Genomic DNA, 22446 nt, shown 5'->3' with positions numbered 1-22446 from the left:
TTCTACAGTAAATGACTTTTATTTTTTAAAAAATGAAATAACCATGAACATATTAACAGGCCTGCAGGTGGCACTACAGTACAGCTGGATAGAAGGTAGATATAGTCCCAATGAACAGTCAAACAATGGAATCCATCAGTTCAATGGTGACAACTCTGAATACAACTCTATCAAGCAGGAACATTTTACTGAAAATATTTCTGGACAAAGCTGATATTGAAAATTAGTTCTGGGAAGTAGTAGTCCCAATCTAAAACTGACAACTGGTGAACTATTGCCTCGTTTACCAGTTTAGGGAGAGATGTACAACATCTCCAAAACATAAAAGTTCTTTTCCCCCCTTTACTTCTTTCTTTGTGGGAACTGGTGTTGGAAGTCAATTTCTTTTAGCTCTCCTCTGGCCAATTGTGCTATTCTGGATTTATTTCTAAGAATAATTTCTTGAAAGGAAGACTAAACGCGATGTGCCTTTCCTTGTAATCTAGGAACAGTTGTGGTATTTCAAATTCTAAAAATATCTACTTTCATGAAATACTGTTTCACTACAAACCTAGTTTTTCACTAAATACACAATTTTTAATCCTGGAGCCATCTGGGAAAAACAGTGGTTTCTCTCTGTGTTTCTGCATTTCTACAGTGTATAGAGAACTGTTAAAAGGGAGCATGAAGAACAATTTATCTTTTTTCCTTGGCCTGTGTCAGACTCTGGAGGACTCATGTCCATATTTCTGTAGCTGGGCTCCTGGTGGTCACACTCATTCAGAGCTAGCTACTGAAGTCTGCAATAGAATGTCCACATCATTCTTTCTAACTTCTTGGAAAGACTAACTAGGCATGAAAAAGGTTCACACTTTCTATTCATAATATGCTGGAACACCACATGGTTTCCATACGATTTCAATTTGCAAAAGGCCACAGGAAAATGACACAGCACCTCTCATTAATCAGGAATTCTGTATGTTATTGTGACCTTCCTTCAGATGTTGTGTTGAGGCAGCATAGAAGACAGTGGCTGGAGAGTGTAATGAACGCCATGACCTCTCTTAGCAAGTGGCCTCTGGCACCTACAGAGGCAGGCATGTGCACTCCCCTTCTATACTGTGAGCAAAAAAATGACTCCAGAGGGGGGTTTGGAATCACCAATTCCTAAGACCTAGCCAGTTTGGATTCATGAGCTTTCAGTGTGCCAACAGCATCCTTAACTGCATGGTAGATAATATTCTTCACCTGTAAATAGAAGAAAATGAACACACTGAAAATTAAAACCTGAACAGTGATCTCCATCTGCTACATTAATACATAAATCAGAGTTCCTTAAACATTCATTCATTGTACTCGAGACTGAACATATACAACGAAAGAATATGGGAAGGTGTCTGAGCCATTACTACTTCTTAAAATTTACATACTGATGAGTAGCTCTTCTAACTATTACTATTATTATTATTATTTATTTATATAGCACCATCAATGTACATGGTGCTGTACAGAGTAAAACAGTAACTATTAATAAAATTATGTAATCTGAATGAGCATTTTTGGTAAAACTCTGCAACTACTAGTATTTAATATGAGTATCTTCTCTGTAACAGAAATCTATCACTTCCATTCCTATGTGCACACTAATTTATGCTACATTCAAACCAAAGTGAGGAAAACAACATAATTGCAATTTTGTAAAACCCATATGCATTCTGAATAGCTAGCTTGCCGGGGAAATGTTTTTGCTTTAACTAAAGTTTCTTAGCTACATGTTAAACCTTTAATATAACCAACTCAGATATCTTTGCCAGCAGAAAGATGCTTCTGTTTCCACAAGGCAGCTTCCCTGAACTCTGGAAATTTCACTGTATCCCATAACACACTGTTCCAGAGCTTTTTGGAGGTGCAGGAGACAAGAAAGCCCTATTATGCCAGTAGAGTTCTGCTCAGGTCTCTTTGGGTCAAACACACTGAATAAACTATTCTGAAACAAATCTGAAAGAAAGGCTGTAAAAATGTCTAAGGATTCATTTAGTTAAGTTGACCACAGGCTACTTTCCCTTTACTATTAGATTATCCTTTAGTCAAAATTCAACCATAAGTATCTTTGCAAGTACTATCCTCCAAATTTGAAATGCCTCAGAAATTATCCCACAAGACTGATAAAGGCTTACCTGCAGCTTATCCTCATGGTTTGTGTGAGTGTTAGACAGGTGCCTGAACTCCTGGGTCAAGCGGAAGCAGTGTTTAACGTGTTCTGGAGATACAAAATCTTCTGCAACTTTAATGCAGCTATACAAATTATGAACCTGAAACAATAAGCAGTAGAACTGAGTGCCAAATAAATACAAAGTTGAACAAATCAACATATTACTTGCTTTTTTTTTTACAATATAAAGCAGTAGGTAAATGCTATTCCCACATTTGACAGAAAGACATCAGATATTCCAAGTATGCTTCCAGACAGATGGCTTCAGAAGAAAGGCAGTGAGCAGCTATTCAGCCCTTTTCTCTTAATAGATTTTCCATAATAAGAAAAAGGATGAAAGAAACAGCGGGAAAAGGGGGGACACAAGTAGAAGATATCATCATCTGAAAAACAAACAAACAACTGCCCTCTATTAAAGTAACTCCCACTGATAATTGGTACCAAAGGTTTGGCAGAGTGCCCTTTTTAAAAAATAGACCCAAAAATTGAGGAAAGAGTGAGGGCAACTAAGCGCAGACAAATTTGAGGGGGTATGGAGGAAATTTATTGAATTTGCGAATGAAGAAGATGGGAGAATGCCTCCATCAGCATGTTTGCATTCTCTTCCCCTCCTTATTGTTTTATTATGGTTTTATTAGAATGTAAGCCTATGCGGCAGGGTCTTGCTATTTACTGTTTTACTCTGTACAGCACCATGTACATTGATGGTGCTATATAAATAAATAATAATAATAGATATGGGTAAAGAAACCAATTTGCGGGGTACCCTTAAATTAATTAATGTTAAATAACATTAAACACAGGCGGGAACATGTATTTGTATTGAAACTGAATGTATATATATGATGTAATATTGAACCTATGTAACCAGAACTATAAATTACAAAAATAAAATATTATTTTTAAAAATAATAATAAACTAAAATAGAGTAACTCCCACTGTGAGTCAAATAGTGGTTTCTGAAATACAGACCAGACTGGATGGGAAATTCACAATTATATTCTCTAGGCTCATTTAAAGTTTTAATAAATGATGAGGCTTCAAGTTAATTCATTTAAAAAAGGGATGGAGAACTCCAACATCTGAAGGTCCCTCCCACTTAGGGTCCCCAAGTTGCACCCCTTGGAGGCTTAAGGGAGGGGAAGGGAGAAGAATCCATGTTTATCTCCATGGCAGGTAGAAAGGGGGCTGCTTTGTTCCATGCAGGCTTTCCCTGCATGAATAGCGCAAAGCTGAGCTGACTCACATCCCTTCTTCACTCCTTCAAAAGAGGAGCAAAGGGGACTGAGTCGGCACGGCTTCACCCTCCTTCCCCGATGGGAGGGGAAAGCTAGTGTACAGTGTTCCCGCCCTGACCTAAAGGTAGACCAAGATGAGAGTGTTAACCAAGATTGAGAAAACTTAGGTAATAAGGGAGCTGGAGAAAAAAGGTTCACAGAGAGAATACAGGTCATCCAAATTGTGCTGGACACTGACTTGGGTAAAAGCTTGATTGTGTTGAACATATTGGAAAGGCAAAATGTAAGCCAGGATAAAAAGAATAAATCAAAATTTAAGTGTCAAATCATTGAATTAATTCTGAAAGAACATGAAAATCCCATTTTTCACTGGCCCTAAAAATTGCATATTAAATAAAATGCATAGTAAGATGTTAGCAATACATACTGAAGTCATTCATACAGACATAACTTAACCCCTATCAGGTGCAACTCACAATTCACCAATAAATATACATGTCAGTACAAATACATAAGAGTTCTCTCAGTGCTTCTGTCAGGTTCTGAAACTTCACCGAGCACTGTCCATTTGTTTTCAGTGTTCTAAACTTTCTTTTTCAATAATTACATAAAGCTCTGGATAACCTGCCTATCCAATTGTGCATTTGGGGGTGGGGGTGGGGAGGGAAACCAGTTAGCAGTCATGATCTACAGGTGTGTGCTCCTTTGGACACACTACATTTTTAACGTGTTTCCTATAATGACTTTATGCTTTAGCACTACGCTTTAGGGCCCTGGCACTCCACACTCACCTGGTGAGGGGCCCCTGCAGGAATAAATACAGCATCTCCCAGGAACTGCACTATTGCCCAGCCTTGCACTCCATATTCCTCATACAGACGCTTACGTAGGGTCTGGTCCAGGTACCAGCTTTGGTCATGGATTGGGTCATGATCTGGAGGATTTTCTTGCCCTTGTTCTTCACCAACCTAATGAGAAGATATTAGAGTTTAGTTCTGTCTATGTAATTTCTTCTGAATCTGTCTCTGTTCAGCAAACAAATCCCAGCCAAGTTATTTCATTATGAGACTCTTAGGCTCGCTTAAGCGAGTTTTGTGGTGATAGCAAGTTATGAAAGAAAAAGCCAAATCTCGCAGCTTGAATTACCAAATATATGATCAGGTGCCGAATCCCATTGCCAGAACATTTATTTTTTAATTTATGAATTTATGGTATGTATATCCCATTCCCAAACATGGTTCTCAGGGCAATCCAATGAGAATATTGGAACATTTAAATTTTAAGATGATCAGCAACTGCAGAATTCTATGAAAAATCCTAATAAACTTTCATTGCTAAAATATTCCCATCATCATACCTTCCGAAGAAGCTCCCTGATTTTCTCAGCATCTTTAGCAGCATAAATGTGCCAGAGTGCCCCTGGTTTCTCTTTTGCTTCATGGATTCGCTGCTTTGTAACATCATCAGCATCTCCCTCATCGATGGTTTTCAGCACCTCTGAAATTCACACCATTAAATTGCATAGCTTTTTAGTGTAAAGTGCAAGAAGCAACAAACTTTGGCCTAAGACATCATCTTAAGAAACGTTCTGGAAAAAGCAGTAACTGGATGCACATAGTTCAAATGTACAAGGCAGCTATATTTATACCTAAAGGTCAAAAAATATATTTGCATTATTTGATTCGCACAAATATATATCCCAGAAAATACTTCAAAAAGCTGGTGCAGTTTGCACTTTGTGCATCTGCAATTAGGACTCGTAAGTAATTCTGTTCTGGGACAGTTAATATTGCAAAGACATGCTCTGCTTTTCATAATGTTCCTCATGATGCCTGGGCAGATTTCATAAGGGACATTGTTTCAAGACAAGCTGATACACCTACCCATGAGTAAATTCACTTGTGACTAGGCATTCCAGCTTGCAGCTTGAACTGGCTCATTTGTCCCTCTCATTGCTCCTCTGATGATTTTTGTTCATGTGTACTACAAGTGGAAAGAGCAACACAGGAACGAAGAACAAATGAAAACGAAAATAAATGAAATGGTGCTGGCCTAATCTAAGTGATCTTTCACATAGGTACGGGAGAGGCAAAAGTTATTCCCAGAAAAATTGTCTTGGAAGAAAGCTTACCATCATCATGAGCACCTTCCCCAACGGGGATTCCAACGTACACCATAACATTAACTGCATCAGACACATCTAAATGCAGATTGGTTGTACCAACTCTTCTGTCTTCTGCAGTTATCAGCCCTACAAAAAAGCAGCAAAGAAAAGAGAGCATTACATTAAATTTGACTTTACTGGTGTGTAGGGGGCGCTTTCTATTACACTGCTATTTTCAATCATCATGTCTGGCATACTCACCCTTTAACATAACAATGCCAACAATAAAAAATAAACTTTTGATATAGTTTTGCAACAATGGCAATTGATTTTACTGCAAGAAAAGCTGATTCAGCAGAAAATCAAATTAAGCAGCATATTTATATAAAATAATTCACTGAAGATATTTTTCTTACAAGTCACCCCAGAAAGAAAATGCTTATCTTTTTTTTACAACTTTTCAAACCTAACTCACTTGACCTATATGTTCCTAACTCAAAAAGAAAAAAAAAGCCAGACATAAGGAACAAGTTCTAGATCTCTTTGTAACTGCAGAGCAACTGATAACATGGCTTGCTGCTTCAAATAAACAAAAGGAATTTATTGCATCTTTATATCACATTCAATACCAAACTTGAAATGGCATACAGTTTTATATATCAGAGGTATCTTTCTTATATACTTTGCCTGCCTGCATTCTTAGTGGATCCAAAGCCTCCTAGTTGCTTTGCTGTTTTGTTTCTCTCTCTCTCTCTCTCTCTCTCTCTCTCTCTCTCTCTCTCTCTCACACACACACACACACACACACACACACACACTCCAAAAACTAACATTAAAAATCACTGAAGATAGGTGTCCTAAAACTGCAAGAAGAAAAATCCACCTTCAATCAGCCAATTACAAAGACCTTTTTAAAAAGCCAGGTTTTAGCAAGCCAACCGAACACCAATAAAGAGGCAGCTAAACATAAGAACAGCCATGCTGGATCAGACCAAGGGTCCATTTAGTCCAGCACTCTGTTCACACAACAGCACCCTCTCACCCATGTTCCCCAGCAACTGGTGCACATAGGCTTACTGCCACAGATACTGGAGGTAGCACACACAACCACCAGGGCTAGTAGCCATGGATGGCCTTCGCCTTCAGGAATTTATCCAACCCCCTTTTAAAGCTATCCAAATTGGTAACCATCACTACATCTTGCGGTTTCGAGTTCCACAATTTAACTATGTGTTGTGTGAAGAAGTACTTCTTTTTATTTGTCCTGGATCTCCCACAAGTCAACTTCATGGGATGACCCCGGGTTTTAGTATTTTGAGAGAGGGAGAAAAATGTCTCCCTTTCCACATTCTCCATACCATGCATAATTTTGTACACCTCTATCATGTCTTCCCTTAGCCTCCTTTTTTCCAAGCTAAACAATCTCAGTTGATGTAACTTTCCCTCATAGGGGAGATGCTCCAGCCCCTTAATTATTTTAGTTGCCCTTTTCTGCACTTTTTCCAGCTCTATAATATCCTCTTTTAGGGGTGGTGACCAGAACTGTACACAGTATTCTAAGTGTGGTTGCACCATAGATATATATAATAGCAGTAAGATACCAGCAGTTTTATTCTCAATTCCTTTTCTTATAATGCCTAACATGGAGTTTGCCTTCTTTACAGCGGCTGCACACTGGGTGGACATTTTCATCAAACTGTCCACCACAATCCCAAGATCTCTTTCTTGTTTGGTCACTGCCAGCTCAGAACCCATTAGGTTATACTTGAAGTTGGTTTTTTTTTCCTCCAACATGCATCACCTTACACTTGCTTACGTTGAACCACATCTGCCATTTGGATGCAGATGTGGTTCTGCAGCTTGGAGAGATCCCTTTGGAGCTCTTCACAATCTCTTTGCGTTTTAACAACCTTAAATAATTTGGCGTTGTCAGCAAACTTGGCCATGTTTCCAGTGGGAATACATTGGAAGGTCTGAACACCACCACAGGTTCCACTTCCCTGAAAGCCAGAACATGAAGCAGTGCTTTCCAATTATATGAGGTAGAACATTTTCCAGCACTATATGTGATTTTGTAAAATTAGTTACATAATGAATACAATATCCACTGAAGTGGGCAGATTCAAAGTTACAATTAACTTTTTTCTGGTGACTATTCCCAGTAAACTTGAATAGATATCTCATTCACAACCCTTTGGATACGTTAAAATTAATATGTTAAGAGTTTTCAGTGGTGTCATGCTTTTCCTCATCATTTAAACAATGTAAAGCAAGTGTATGTCATGTCTTAAAATATTAACAAGTACTCCAACAAAAATAATTGCGAAGAAAAGCTTTGAATTTGTTTCAACAGAACGTTTAAACCACTTTAAACATGTTTAAATCACTTTCTTGAACAAATATTTCAGTTCAATTGTTTGAAAAAACTTGTGAAACATTTATACACAAATAAAATAAATACAGTGGACTTTTAAAGCTTTGTTTACTAAAGAATAAGTCAAATAGGCTAAATAAGATCTCAATTGCTTTAATACAGTTGCATGCAACCTGATATCTTCCAGATGTTTGGGACTACAACTGCCATCAGCTGCAGCCAGTATGGTCAACGGTCAAGATTATGACAACTGTAGTCCAAACCGTCTGGCGGACACCAGGTTTCCTACCCCTACTATAGAGAACCAGAAGGTTTGCCAATTCAATTCTTTCCTGGAGAATATGCATCACTTTGCCTTCTCTGAAGGTATGGAGAAGAACATATAGAAAATGGTTGTCCCAAGAGTATGCAGGCCCTAGACCACAAAGAGCTTTAAAAGTTAATAATTTGGGCTCTGAAACACACATGCACCGAGTGTAGCTGGGTTAGAGCAGGTGTGATATGTTCCTTACAGCCCATCTGTCAAAGGCATATTTGACCTAGGACAAGTCAATTTCACCAGCAAAGATGCACAAAGGTTGAGGGAGCAGTTAGTGAATCTTTGACCTCCAAGGGTCCTATCCACTTGCTTGGACAACGATAGTTGAAACTTAAGCGTTACAATTGGACAAGCAAATGCTTCTGGATACCTTTTCTAGATTTTCAGAGGAGTCAAAGCTGGAAGAGATGTGATTTTATTCACAAGGTATCAGAATGAGTCTCAGAAGCAGTTTTCCTGCTGGAATAAGTAGATGAAACAGGCCTTTTGCTAGCGGACCGTTGGCTAACACTGCATGGAAGATATCTGGCAGTAAAGTAGCGCACAAACTCACCTGCTCTTCAGTTTGAAGAACATGAGTCCTTCACACATTTCTCTTACCTGATATGCACAGCATAAGTTTTCAATCTTTAAAGAAATTACACTTTTATCTTCAAAAGGAAATGAAATACACAAAGAAGTAAATGTACTTTTTAGGCTAACGTAACTAATAATCCACTCCAACACAGTCACCCCTCACTCCAAATACTTTCATGCCAGAGAAACTATGAGCAGGTACAAAATCATGCTCTAGAGGCTACATACCATATGCGTTGTACATTTTGGGACCCAGATCAGGTCGCACAAAGTAGCTTGGCAATCTCGATGCCAGATTCAGTCTTCCATCCCTCTTAGTGTACTCTGGGAGAGGAAGGTTTTCCATTAGATCCTCAAACCTGGAAAATGCACATACCATGTTAAGATACTGGATAAGGGGATAACAATACAATGACAGAACACGAACAATTCTTGCCAAGTCACAAACCCAATGAAACAAGGGATCTTACCTTGTAGGCATCATGTCTCTAAAATCCTCTCCTGGAGGCCAGTCTTTTAACTTCAGTACCATAGGCTGCCCATCATCTGCTCTCAGGCGCTCTGAAGAGAAATAGTTTCACTTGGCTTATATGCTGTTCTCTATCACTTTGCCTCTCCTAGATCTACAGGGTGTTTTTTTGTTGTTGGGGAAGGGAGATGACAAAATCTAGTCTAAAATGGATACTTGGTGTGGCATAGCAAACCAGGGAGATCAGGGTTTAAATCTCCCACTCAGCTATAACATTCAGAGGATGGCCTTGGACAACCTAAACTACTTCACAGGGCTGCCAGGTCATTTTTACACTGCACGAAAAAGAAGGGCAAAATATAACTGAAAAAATGTTTAAAACAAATGTGTTTTTACAGGAATATTTCCTTATGGCTGTTTCATTTAGCATAACCACCAATTTTATAAGCACGGTTAAGTTCATGTAAGGGAACCTAATAATTTTAATGAAAGCAATACACTTTAAGGTACAATCCTGAATATGCATAGGATTGCACCCTTAATGAAAGAAATGCACGTTTCGTATTAGAGTCTATGGCAGGAGAATAGGAAAAATAGCAGTCAAATTAGGTCTCATAATTCCAGGGAAACCAAATGTTTTCCCTAACTTAGTGGCCTGTTTCCCATGTTACATCAATCCAGGTTATTTTTTAAAATCCTAGGTTGTCGTGAACGCAGCATGTTTTTTATGCATGCTGTCTTATTACTCCCACTGTGAAGAGGAGCAGTTGAATAACCCAGGGGTGTTTGTTTGCCATGATGTATGAACCAGAAACTCTGGCTTGTCTCTCCCCCAACAAGCCAGAGTAGGAAATCAGGGTTAAAATGTGGGTAGAGGAGAAAGGTATTAATATGAAGGAACAGATAAGAAGACATAAAGCGCTGATCCTAATTGCCAGCAGTTTACAAACCTTCCTGGTCTAGTAACATTAAATTGCTTGGGAGGATGCCAATGCTATAATGATTTGTTCTTTGGCAGTGCAATTAAGTATTGCTTGCTCAAAAACAAACAAAACAATAACAAAAAAACCAGCTGCACTGATGTGATCAATGTTCACAAGTAATATCAACTATTGCACTTACTAGAAATGACCTCAAAGCCATCCCAGAAGTCGCGCACTTTAACATCTGAGATTATGGCACAGTTCCTACAATTGACCAGATCTACATCTTGATCTCCAAATTCCAGGCTAAATGCCTCTGGCTTCCAGAGTTCAGGCTTCAGCTTCTTATGAACACCAGAAACCAGAACAGGCTGTGGGAACATAAATAAGGGGTTATTCCAATATAACCATTCTCAGAAGGCATCAAAAGGTGAATCCATCCCCCAATTCATGTAAGCTACATAAGACACAGATAAAAAGAAACCACAAAAGGACCGCTAGGTAAAGAATAGATTTTATTAGCATAACTGCAGCATATTTCTGTTCATAGCCCAAAGTGAGAGAGCTGTATATATATGCACAGAATTGCATATGTCACGCCCTGTAGCATTCTTTCTTTAACTCCTGAACATTGCAATACTGTAGCGTAATGCACACTGTGCTATGCAGAAAACTCTTAACTTCAGCAGCTATTTTCTCAGCCTGTACACTGATGCAAATAAAACAAATGTGCATATATTTATCTGTTTTACATAATTTATTCTACTACTTCTAGTAATGGTAAGGGTAAAGAGATTCCCACCTCCTGATCACAAGAAATCCCTGCCCAACCTGCCTGAATTCGGAAAGTTCTTTAGGCATAGTCCAATTTCACCACTGAAAGAGCTAGAAACTGTTTGAACTCAAATGAATTTTGGGATACAGGTTTCTGCTCCTAATATGAATTTCTGTGCTTATATAACACACAGACCAATGCATAGTCAACTATGTTTTCATCCTGTTTCACATATTAAATAAATAGCAAAGCCCGCACCAGAGCAGCTAGCTTAAGGACAATATAAATATTGTCACAGATACAAAAGATGACTGGGTTGACTTCTTGATTTACCTGGCCCTGTTTCCAACACTCTCTGAAGATCTTCCAGTTATTTTTGTTGCTGGGGTCATGAAGACACAGAAGCCTTCCATCACAGAGCCAAGAATGGGAGGTGTGTGGATCCAGCACATTTAATCCCATTACCATTTCTTTCACTTCTTTATGTGTGTCAGCCAAATTGCTTGCTCGCTTGGTAGCATCAGACATCTTCTTATTTTCCACCACAGAAGCAATAATGTGATCAAGGAAGTTGGGCAAACTGGCTTTGCTCTTGGCCCCCTAGAATATATAAATCCACATAGCAACCTAAGTCTTGTGGTACATTGGGAAAATATGACGCCTTTGCCAGAGATTTGATCTTTCAGCCAACTGGACACTTACTAAAAAACTGAACATCCAAAGTTGGCTAAAAAATACAAAAGAGGTGACAAGAAATCTTACATCATCATCGTTATTATATTTATTTATATCCCGCCTTTTGCCCAATGCTGGGCCTCAAGACGGCATCCTTGAACAAGCTCAGCATATGCTCTGCTACTGCAGTCAACAGATTGCATTTACTGCTGTTATTGTTATATATACTTTTTAAAAAAAACAAACCACATTCAGCACCTACTAGTTTGAGATGTAATATATTCATACTGCTGTGTGCCAAGCTCATGAAACTATAATGTTACTCCTTTAAATATGAATACTCAATGAGTTGGAGCCTAACTTGCCTTTCCATTTGTGGAAGAGACTGATATCCACTGGAGGCTCCGGCTTGGTGGAAGCAGGGAGATAATTTTTGTCAATTTCCTTTCCCTCTGCAGCCTTCAAGGACACCTCCCATGCTGTTCCAGAGAATAGTTTGGCTCCAACCCATTACCTTTCTTTCATGGCAATAAAGTGCATTTATATTCATGGATCTTTTTCTTCCTATGCCTTCTTTTCTTTCATAGCATTCCCCTTTGCCCCCAACAGGAGTCCATATCCTCTAGTTTATTACCATATACTTCTCTGACAGCCACAGTGGATCAGCAACTTTTTTGTGGGGGGAAGTGGGAAACCAGTATGTCAAAAATGCCACTTAACTTTAATAAGAGTAAAATCTAAATTTAAATATTTCCCAATACCAACTAAGGCAAGCTACTGACAGCCAGCTCAAATAAAAATGGTCCTTTAGTACTATTAGATGTACAAGTTTGGACTCCAGGAGATCTGTGATAGGGATGAGGAGCTGTTCTATATGGAGGGCTGTTGACCGATGGGAAAAGTGAGTCAGGCGCCACAGCTGACGGTGGGCAGATTCAGAGTGGACAGTGGGTGAAGTTAGCCATTCTCTCTCTCTTTCTCTGCACCTGCTAGACAGCTGGAGCCCCAACTGCCTGGAAGACACAGAGACAAATCTCCATACCTCCACCATTCACACAGCTGTCATGGAGGTTCATCTCTGCGCTTGGTGGGCAGCTGAAGCTCCAACTGCCCAGTAGGACCACAGGCAAAAAAAAAGCAATTTTGGGGAGCAGTGTCCAATGCTTCTCTCACTCAGACTTCCCTGAAGGAAAGACCAGGTGGAGGGAAGAGTGTGCTACTGGTTACCACTTCCCACACAAAGGCACACAGACTGCCAGCAGCCAGCAGCATGTAACACTCCCACTGGATGCTGTGGGCCACTTGCAGCCTGTGGGTTCTATAGTACTGCTCGATAGAACAGGGTGGGCCAGTAAGGCTGATATTCTCTCCATGCCTGAAGAAGAGAAGATTATGATATTGTTATCCTAATGGAGAAACCCATCATCCACTAGTTAAACATGTGCTTAAGAACTATCCATCCTTGCCTCCAGAACAGTAGATTTCTTTCTCCTACCTCAGAGATTCATGACTACTGACTGAACAGGTGATGGGGAAGAGACTTGCAAGAAAATCTTTGCTATTTTAACTTTTAATCTGCTGGAATTGAAGATCCTCAGTCAGGGTTGCATCCAAAATTGAACTTACTCTGCTGGTGCAAGATTTCTCCACCCGATTCTGGGTGATTCTCCCTTCCCCACTGCAGCTCCCTAAGACAAAGCCCACAATGTTTAGTGGATCCTCCTGACTCTCTGGTGAATCATTTTTGGGGGTACAGGGGGCCATGGTGAGCTGCAGCACAGGTGGCCATATGGAATATTCAAGCCATGACTGCAGCTTGTTATGTTGTCCAAAACCAGCAAGGGTGGACTGTGCAAGGGTTAAACAACCCTCACATAATCCATGGGTTGTTTTAGAGTTATGCAAGGGTTAACCATTGCACAACTCACCCCTGTGAATTTGGACAACATTACAAGCCACAGTCTACATTACAAGCCACAGTCATGGTCTTGAATATTTAGAAGTCAACCCACATTGAGCTGCAGTGATCATGTGAATCAGGTCAATGGTTATCTGTACTTTTACAAGGAAAAAAAAAAGGGAAACCATCTTTCTTCCCAATTTCACCACTGGCTTATTCACCAAGAACCATGAGACAGGTACTGATAAACATTGTAATACGTGATCTTCCATGCAGCATTGCCTACTTGTACGTATGTGAGAGGTTACAGAAAACATTCCTAAACATTTCAGCAAACCAAACTACTTCCTGAAAGATGTGCTACTTACAGGAACAGAGATTAAATATGAAAACAAAGTCAGACGATGTAAAGTGATAACATATGAGTTTCCTCATCAGTGCCATATTTTACAGTTAATATACAAATTCTATCACTTCCAACAGAAAATGCATTGTCAATGCCAATTAATTCAAATCACTTGAACCGCTGCTTTTTAAAAAGGAGAAATAGTCAGTCATCCATTCATATCAAAGAAAGAAGTATTACTTACAGTGGAAGCTCCAGAAAAGACAGGAGGAAAAGGGATCCCTGTATCAGGGGAAGCCTGAGGCAGCTTTCCAGGCCCAGAGTTAAGCAAATCACGAAGACTGGAACCTTCTGTCTTGTTACTTGAGGCAACTGGGCCCAACAAGAGGCTATTAAAAAGCTTTGGAGTTAAAGGGGAGGCCTTTGCACCGGAGTTGAAGGAATCCAATCCAAAAGGTGACTGAGATTCTTTACTGAGCACTGACCTCAGTGAACCTGCTTCTGCAAAATAGGCAACACAGGACCCAAAGAAGGAAAAGGATATTTTAAAAAACAACATGGTAATGGACATATTACTTCGACAGTCGTACAGAGTTTTAAGGCTATAATTATTTATAACAAGATCTTTCATAATCTCAGCACCTATGATAAAAGAACCACTGCTACAAGATTTATAAAAGTACAGATAAACAAGTCAAATTAGCAGTATGAGATAAAGGAAAAACAAAGCAAAGGTTGCAGAAGTAATAATATATATACTTGATCAATCTTCAGCTGTAGCTATCATTCTTGCAGCCACAGCAAAACATATTAGGATAGTTCTTCCATTCAGCCTGGAATGGAATGCCAGAGAATGTCAAAGGGCCAGCCTTGCATGTGACCTTCAAGAGCTTAGCTATGCTTCAGCTGGCATTGGTTTAAATTGGACAGGACACAAATCTTCCAGAATATACAGAATTTCCAGCCGATGCCCAGGTATGAGCTATACAGCTAATCACTAAATACATAATAGAAAAAGAAAAGCTGTAGGGAGGAAGACGGCAATCCAAAAACCGCACCTTCACACAAGTGTTAAACCAGTTTAATACATTTTAATCTACTTACAGCAAAGACTTGTGCTGGAAGTACCTAACTAGTCAGAAGTAGGCCCCATTTAGTTCAATGGGCCTTATTCCCAGATAAATGTGTACAGGATTGCAGCCTTAAGAGAAGGGTTTGAGGTGGGTTAAGAAACTTTTAAAACCTAAGTACATAAAACTATGTATGAATACAAGTTATCTACCAGTTGAGCAGGGGCAAAAAAGGTTTGGACAGTCCTGCATCAGCCATATTACATTAAATGAAGGTGCAGTACTGTTTGGATAGTTGCCAAATTTTCAGCAGGTATGGAATTCTGGCTGGCTGTTATTTTAATAATGTATTAGTTTTTATATGTTTTAATCAGTTTTATGTATTTTATAATGTTTTACATTTTATGTTGTTCCCCACCTCAATCCGGAGGGAGAGGCGGGTAATAATAATAATAATAATAATAATAATAATAATAATAATAATAATTCAATGTTATAAATTTATATTGAGAAATGTGGAGACAAGGATACATCAAGGTTGTGAATTTATAAATAAAAAAATATGTAAGAAAAGGTAACTACTTTTCAATTCTGTCCCAATGTGTATAAAAGTCACATTGTTCATGTGGCCCAGTTGCCATGTCGCAACAACCCACAGGTTGCTGGGGCCACACGAGCGAGCTGCCTCCTGCATGCTTGCCACTTTTGTTTTGCATCTGGTTTCTCAAACAACTCAGGAACGCTCCTTTCCTGGGTTGTCTGATGAGGTTTGAACTCTGGATTTGTTGTTGGGTTAAAACTCTGGGTTGTTTGCCCCTCAGCAACCCAACATTCTGGGTTTAGACATTGCATCAAACAACCCAGGAAAGGAGCATTCTTGGGTTGTTTGAGAAATGAGATGGAAAGTGGAAGCAACGAGTGGGCAGGAGATAGTGTGCTTGTTCCCAGGCAGACCCAAAAAATTATGGTTTAAACTACCCACGGCTTGTTATGTCTGAACCAGGCCTGTTGTGTTTTATTAGTGCGGTATCCTTTTAAACATCTCTGAACTGTTATGACCCTGAAATTAATTCAATGTAAGAGAGGCTATGTGAGGCAGGGGTTAATAGAGAATGCCATTTCTTCTGGCTAACGTTTTATTGTTTTGGTGTAGAGATGAGTAGGATCTTGGCAAGAAGATTTGTAACCCCAGATACCCGAGCCAGAGGGGGAGACCAGAACAGTTCACGGCTAGTGGCGCCAGCTCAGAGTTCTTATCTTGATTCAAAGCCATAAACCATCTTGGCCTGCCAAAGGGTTAGCCCAGATGGAAAGTGTGAAAATGCCATCTCATCATCCTTGGAACTGGGGAGTTGGGTGGGAAATAGTATAAAACAGACATAGTCTCCATCTTTTGTCCTTTGGTTTCATCCAGTCTGGGTGGAAAGGTTTCGTGTGCTGGCCAAAGTCAAAGGATCCTACTTCAGTGTGTAAGTAGCTAGGCCAGGTAGGGTTTCTAAGCATTGAAATGGTTCTTGGGTATTTCCTATATTGTACTCTATTACTCTTCCTATTCCCTTACCCCTACTTTGAAAATATTTTTTTTCCTCAACCTTTGATGCTGCTATTTATTCCTCTCAATGGGTCAGTGCTAAATTCAGTGGGCTACTGTTCCACCCAAGTGGTTGGGAATACTGAGAAGATGCCTCTGGAGCTCTGGTAAAGGGAGGACTGAAGAGGTGGTGGCAGCAGGAAAGGTTGGCTGGGTAAGCCACACCCACGTATAATTTCATAAAATGATTAGGAAAGCAATTATTATTTCCACTGCCATTTGAAAAGTATGTAAAAAAATTAAAAGATACATTACACAGCAATCTAATTTGATTTGAAGTAGGTTTGGGTTATACAGCAATTCGCTTATTTTCAGATTATTCTTAAAAGGTGCTTTTTTTTTCCAAAAAAGAAGACTCCACGCAAACTGGTTCAGACTCTGAGCCATGTATATTCCCCACCCCCCAGAGCAAGCTGGGCAGAAACCTACACAGCTGACTTATTATTGCTGCTGTCATGCTAAATGAGAAAACCACAATAAGAACAAAGGCTGTAGACTATAGATGCTGCTTTAGACTATACTACCACCTCTGTCAACCCTGCTAGTTCTCCATTTGGATGGATCTGCGGTGTCCCTATGTGGCTCATGAATATCAAGAATATTAAAACAGTGTGCCTTGACATTCAAAATGCGGTCATCTGGAAGTACCCTTGGTTTGTTCTGCCTTCCACACCCCACATCCTTGAAAATGTCCTTTTCTTTCTCTCTCCACAGTGACAACCTGGTCTCTAGTAAAAAAAAACTTTCAGCTCCAACAGCTTACCTTTTGTTTCTTCTTTTGCTTTTTGTGTTGCTAAATCTGCAAGCCAGTGCAATGCTGATGAGGGACTTGTTTCTGAACATAGTGACTTGTTAGGCTTTGCCTCACCACTGTTGCTGGTTGCTGGAGTGCTAGTGGCTGGAGCCTCCGTCTTTATAGGCTCCTCAACCTTGCCCTCTGTAGTTTCAGACTTAGGCACAACATTTGTGTCTGGCTGCCCACCTTCTGTTGTTCCTGTGCCACCAGAGAATGGGGTTTCATTTCCAGAAGCTGATACACCAGGATTCAGACTGGGCAGCTGCTGAAACAGGATCACACACAACACAGTAAAATAAATGGTATTTGAATTTATTTATTTTAAATCGAAATGAGACAACTGGTTGTTTTTTTAAAGCTTACAATATTACAATACTAAGGCTGGCTGTAAGGAGAAGAACTCCAAATATTTGGAAAATATCATGCTTATTATTTTTTCATTAGCACCATGTTTACAAAGATCCTTGCAACAATCTGACAGTGTAGCTAAACGAACTAGATCCATATTTCAATACGGTTAATAAATGAGAATGTTCAAAGGATTACCAGTTTCGGCAAGAACTATAACGGATGATTAAAGAATGGGCAGGAACAGGGAAGGTTTAAGAGTGAACAAACTGGTAAGGGCAGAGGGACAGTAAGAACAAACAGGAGACCATTAAATAATTGCTGGACCATCCCCTGCATTCTGAGCCTACCCACAATATCCATGGTTGTTGATTGGAAACAAGAGCTTTTCAATCAACCAGAGGGGCTAAGGAAGAAGCTATCAAGCCAGATGGGCAAACCCCACAGATTATATCTGGCCCACAGGTCAGAGGTTCCCCATGCTGGCTCTAGAATGATGGGCACCAACAATGGGCAGGAGGTACTGGATAGGACGCTACAATGCGGAGACACACACACACACACACACACACACACACACACACACACGCTGTTTGGTGGGAAAGATGGGTCAGACTTGGGCATGGCTGTGGAAAGCAGGAAGACCTTTGTTATTTGAACACTGCTGTCTTAAGCATACGTTCTTTGTCATAACATATGACTATGGGGGTAGAATTACTACATATAAGCTGAACTGAGAAAAATTTATCCTCTCCATTAAAAAAAACCCAGCTTGAAACCAACAATAGGGCCATGTATATTTAGACCTCAGAAAAATATGAATATCCCATTGGTAGAAGCCTTCTAAATAGAGCAAAACAAGTATATTGGATGGTATATCATCCAATTAGTAAAGGTTATTTATTTATATTCTGCCTTTTTGTTAATATGCTAGCCAACTCCAATTGCTCAAAGCAATTACAATTATTCCAACATACATGAAGCCCATCACTGGAAGACAGCAGCCCTAATTAAGATGACTGTAGTAAGTGGAGAGGTTCTATCAGGATCATATAACCACACATTCAGGGCAGATTAAAAGTTCACATACCTGTGAAATTCCATTGGTGACAGCAGGTCGCAACACAGATTTGTTCTGCCGGTTAATACATGGACAGTTAGCTTTAATTCCCCATTTGCCACGTGCTGCATGAACCATGTCTCCAATATTGTATAGTGCTGGAAAGTTAGAAATTTTGCTATCAAACTCCATAACAATCTGAAAGTCTCAAAATGCAAGCATCAGTATATTTCTACTTACAGCAGAAATGTAATAAAACATTCTAGGCTTTTACAAACAAGAAGCCTGTCCTCAGAGGGCTGATAGCGTTTACACATAACTGGCTTTTAAACTAGGTAAGAGGACTCTCTCTGCCTGGATAGTAAAGTTTTCCTTTGTTGTAACAATATCTCAACATTTGTCATAAGTAGCTTTAGAAGGCTAATAAAAATAATCATAACTGATGTGGAGTCTACAACTGCTATGTTCCTGCCACACAGGAATGTATTCAAAGCAGAATGAAGAGAATCCAGATAGGGCATAGAAAACATGAATGATTCTTGAAGTATCACCTGTGCCAGGGATGATCTGTGTTGGCATGAGATTCTCTGGTTCATGTGACTGTCCCTTTGCACACTTCAGCCATGAAAAAACCTCTTCATCACCAATCTCCTCCGTCTCTGAAATAGAAAGATAGTCAGATCTTTTAGCTTTCCAAATGCTTGCATGTTACAGTACTACAATGGCTTCAGTAAAAATTCAAAAGTGCCAAGCTTCAGTTTTGGTGTGCAGTCTTTTCATATTAAGAGAAAACCTTGCCCTAAATTCACAACATGTAACAGATGTTGTGGTGCTTAATGTGCTACTGAAAAGTGCCCTGAAAGAAGTTAGATGTTCAAGTTTAAAACCTGGAGGAACATTAAACTCATTTCCCTACTGGAAAAAGCAACTCCAAATGAAACTCTTCATGACACGTTTTTAGTCATATAATTGATTATCCAGTATTCTCAATAATGTGCATGTGTACGTCCACATGCCTGCACCTTAGCTAGTTTTCCATATTACTACTTACACGTGGAATGTTCTGCTTGAAATAGTATTTTAAGTTGCTTTCGCTTTAAAGAGATGGTAGGTTTAGAATGTTCCTGAGACAAAATACAATAATCAGACAGAAGTCCCACATCCCACTTAGGTCAGCACATAATTCCTATTTTATCTTCCCTGTACTGAAAGGGCTTGTGTCCACAAAGCAAAAGTTATTGTGTGTGTGCATGTGTGTGTGCGTGTATCAATTCTGGTGGCAAAAGCACCTATTACAGAGCTATAGTACAGAGTACTATACTGGATCAGTTCATAAGGCCTTCTGAGATCCTGTTCAGAAGTTACTTTCCTTCAGGACTAACTCATGGGAAAGAGTGGGTACAACAGACTGAGAGGTTAATACAGACTCAAAATTGGCTAGATTCAACACAAAATTAAACTTTCTGCTCTCAATGTTGCCTTGGAAAAAAAGAAGGAAGAGCGAAGAGAATAGAAGAAGGAAGAGCACCTCTTCACTCCAATAACATACTAAAGCAGCAGCCAATTAACCCAGAGGCAGGCAGATTTCAGCCCAGGAAATTGTTTTCTGTTCCAGAATTGAGCTCACAGTCCAGTCACACAAAAATCCACTCCTGATTCCCCCAACCCCAGCTTTCTTCCACCTCAACAGTCTAATTTAGAAGAGGGAGGAGAAGAGAAGTCTCCTGCTGCTGCTGTTAAACAACTGGGAGTCAGAAATCTTTGATGGTCTCCTGCAAATCACCCAAACTATATCAGCAGATTCTGACCTTCTCACAAGACACCCATCCCCCCAGCATTCTTGAAGACAAATGCAAAGTACTCACCACTGCGTGGACGGTTTTTCCTGAGACGGTAACAGTCCAGACACACCCCAAAGCCACATTTGCGACAAACCCAATGAATATTGAATAATGTCGTTTCACATACATCACACATTTCCCTCACACCCCGTACAGCTCTCTTCCAGGCCACTTTCTCTACAAAAAACAATAACACAATGATGCACAAGTGAACAGATTATACATAACAACTTTTTTTGAAAAAGTACAAATTGTCCTTTAAGATACTTTCAGAAAATGTACCTGCAATGCAGAGAAGTGACATGTGAAAAATAATGTATAAATTTCCACAGTTCATACGTTAGACAAAACTATTCTGAGAGAAAGAGGGGATCCCTCCCAAGGACATCATCATTAAATTATTCAACACATTTAAAGAAATTAAAGTAAACCATTAGAGTAATGATGTGAGTAAACTTTTCCTTCAGTAACTCAAGTTTCAGCGGACTAAACACATAGATGAAAAAGAAAGCAGCTACTTACGGTGTGGTTCCACCATCATCATTGCCTCCTTTTCAGACATAACCAGTTGACAGAACTGGTCCCCAACATTTGCCAGGATGTATTTTGAAGTCTCCAGATCAATCCCCTCTGCAGGGGATGACGATGGGATCCACAAGCTCATAGCATCACAGTCACTCTGTTGGGGGTTCAAGAATCCCTCCACTCGTAGTATACCCTTCCGAGTAAATATCAGTCTGAAATAGAACAGAAATGCATATGGAGGATTTTTTTGTTCAAAAAAGGCTGAAAATCATCCTTAACATAGATTATCACTACAAGCCTCAGCAATATAAACGAGAGAGCCCAAACAAGAGTTGAGTCTCTGGGTCAAGAGGGCAAACATTTTTATGTCAACCCCTTCCTCCATGCTAACTTACCTGTGTAGTACTTCTGTTTAAAACCTAGATAATGGCAGTTTGCTCCCAATCATAAGAATGGGTAGCAGTTAAAGGAATCCTGCAAAAATTGTTTGGGGTTCATCATTTTGGTCCTTCAGAAATTTTTTATTATTGGATTTTATGGTAGTTTCTAACAATGGCCCATTTCCTTTTAGTTACTGTTGCAGCAGATCTTCAGGAATCAATCAGTCAAATGTGCTCGTTTTAGAGGACAGCCATAAAAGTAGCTTTTCTCTCATTCTCGTTTTGAAGAGCAGATGATGGCTCTTTAACAAATTAATTTCTTGTCAATGGGTTTGGAAGTGTGTCCTCCTTACAAACAACCAATTACTACATTCGAGGACAACTACCACCCTTTTTCATAGTAAGAGAGACTATGAAGTTGCCTTACATTGACCCTGTTCAGATGACATGCTAAGCCATGGTGTTTAAGCCTTTTGAGCTAAACATTATGGCTTAGTGTATCACGTGAACTATTCCTAACCATTGTGGCTACATAACCACGGTTTAAACACAATCACTAACCATTTTGCTGCAAAAGGGTTAGTGGCCTAACCATGGCTTAGCATGTTGTCTGAACAGGTCCACTGAGTTAGAACACTGGTTCACTTCTAACCTAGTATTGTCCATTCTAACTGTCAGTTAGCAACATTTACCTGAATGCTTTTAGAAATTAAAAATCCATATTTGGTTTTTTTTGCTTTGAAATCTTTTTATTCATCTTGTTATTTGGCTGCAAGTTCACAGGTCGGCTTCCCCATGATGTGTGAAGCAGACCTCAGAAGCTATAGTAGGAAATGCAGTTGCTATTGCAGAAAGTATATACAACCCTAAAGAGATGAAATCACTTACAAATTTATGTTGCTGTCAAAAGTTTAAAGAGGCAAGCTAGACCTTAGCCATCAGCA

At 39.6% G+C, this 22446-nt stretch overlaps 1 protein-coding gene across 5 annotated transcripts in view; it reads right to left on the bottom strand.

The window, feature by feature from the left end:
* Window positions 1–22446, bottom strand: part of KDM3B (lysine demethylase 3B) — a 43879-nt gene continuing 21433 nt past the window's right edge. For 2 of the 5 annotated variants that reach the window (XM_063121031.1, XM_063121032.1), the window contains exons 10-24: window positions 21120–21334; window positions 20622–20774; window positions 19308–19415; window positions 18787–18914; window positions 17316–17613; window positions 14136–14392; window positions 11304–11570; window positions 10395–10566; window positions 9274–9364; window positions 9032–9162; window positions 5562–5681; window positions 4788–4927; window positions 4222–4398; window positions 2157–2291; window positions 1–1227 (exon numbers count right to left, since the gene is read on the bottom strand). In XM_063121031.1, coding sequence (XP_062977101.1) covers window positions 1147–1227; window positions 2157–2291; window positions 4222–4398; window positions 4788–4927; window positions 5562–5681; window positions 9032–9162; window positions 9274–9364; window positions 10395–10566; window positions 11304–11570; window positions 14136–14392; window positions 17316–17613; window positions 18787–18914; window positions 19308–19415; window positions 20622–20774; window positions 21120–21334 — 2473 coding nt within the window. In that variant the 3' untranslated portion in view covers window positions 1–1146. Of the gene's footprint in view, window positions 1228–2156; window positions 2292–4221; window positions 4399–4787; window positions 4928–5296; window positions 5414–5561; window positions 5682–9031; window positions 9163–9273; window positions 9365–10394; window positions 10567–11303; window positions 11571–14135; window positions 14393–17315; window positions 17614–18786; window positions 18915–19307; window positions 19416–20621; window positions 20775–21119; window positions 21335–22446 lie in introns of those variants that run through there. The other 3 variants (XM_063121034.1, XM_063121035.1, XM_063121036.1) reach the window with 2 other exon arrangements.

Source organism: Elgaria multicarinata, chromosome 3, assembly GCF_023053635.1.
Source record: "Elgaria multicarinata webbii isolate HBS135686 ecotype San Diego chromosome 3, rElgMul1.1.pri, whole genome shotgun sequence".
Lineage (NCBI taxonomy): Eukaryota > Metazoa > Chordata > Lepidosauria > Squamata > Anguidae > Elgaria > Elgaria multicarinata.
This window is presented reverse-complemented; position numbering and strand designations above follow the sequence as displayed.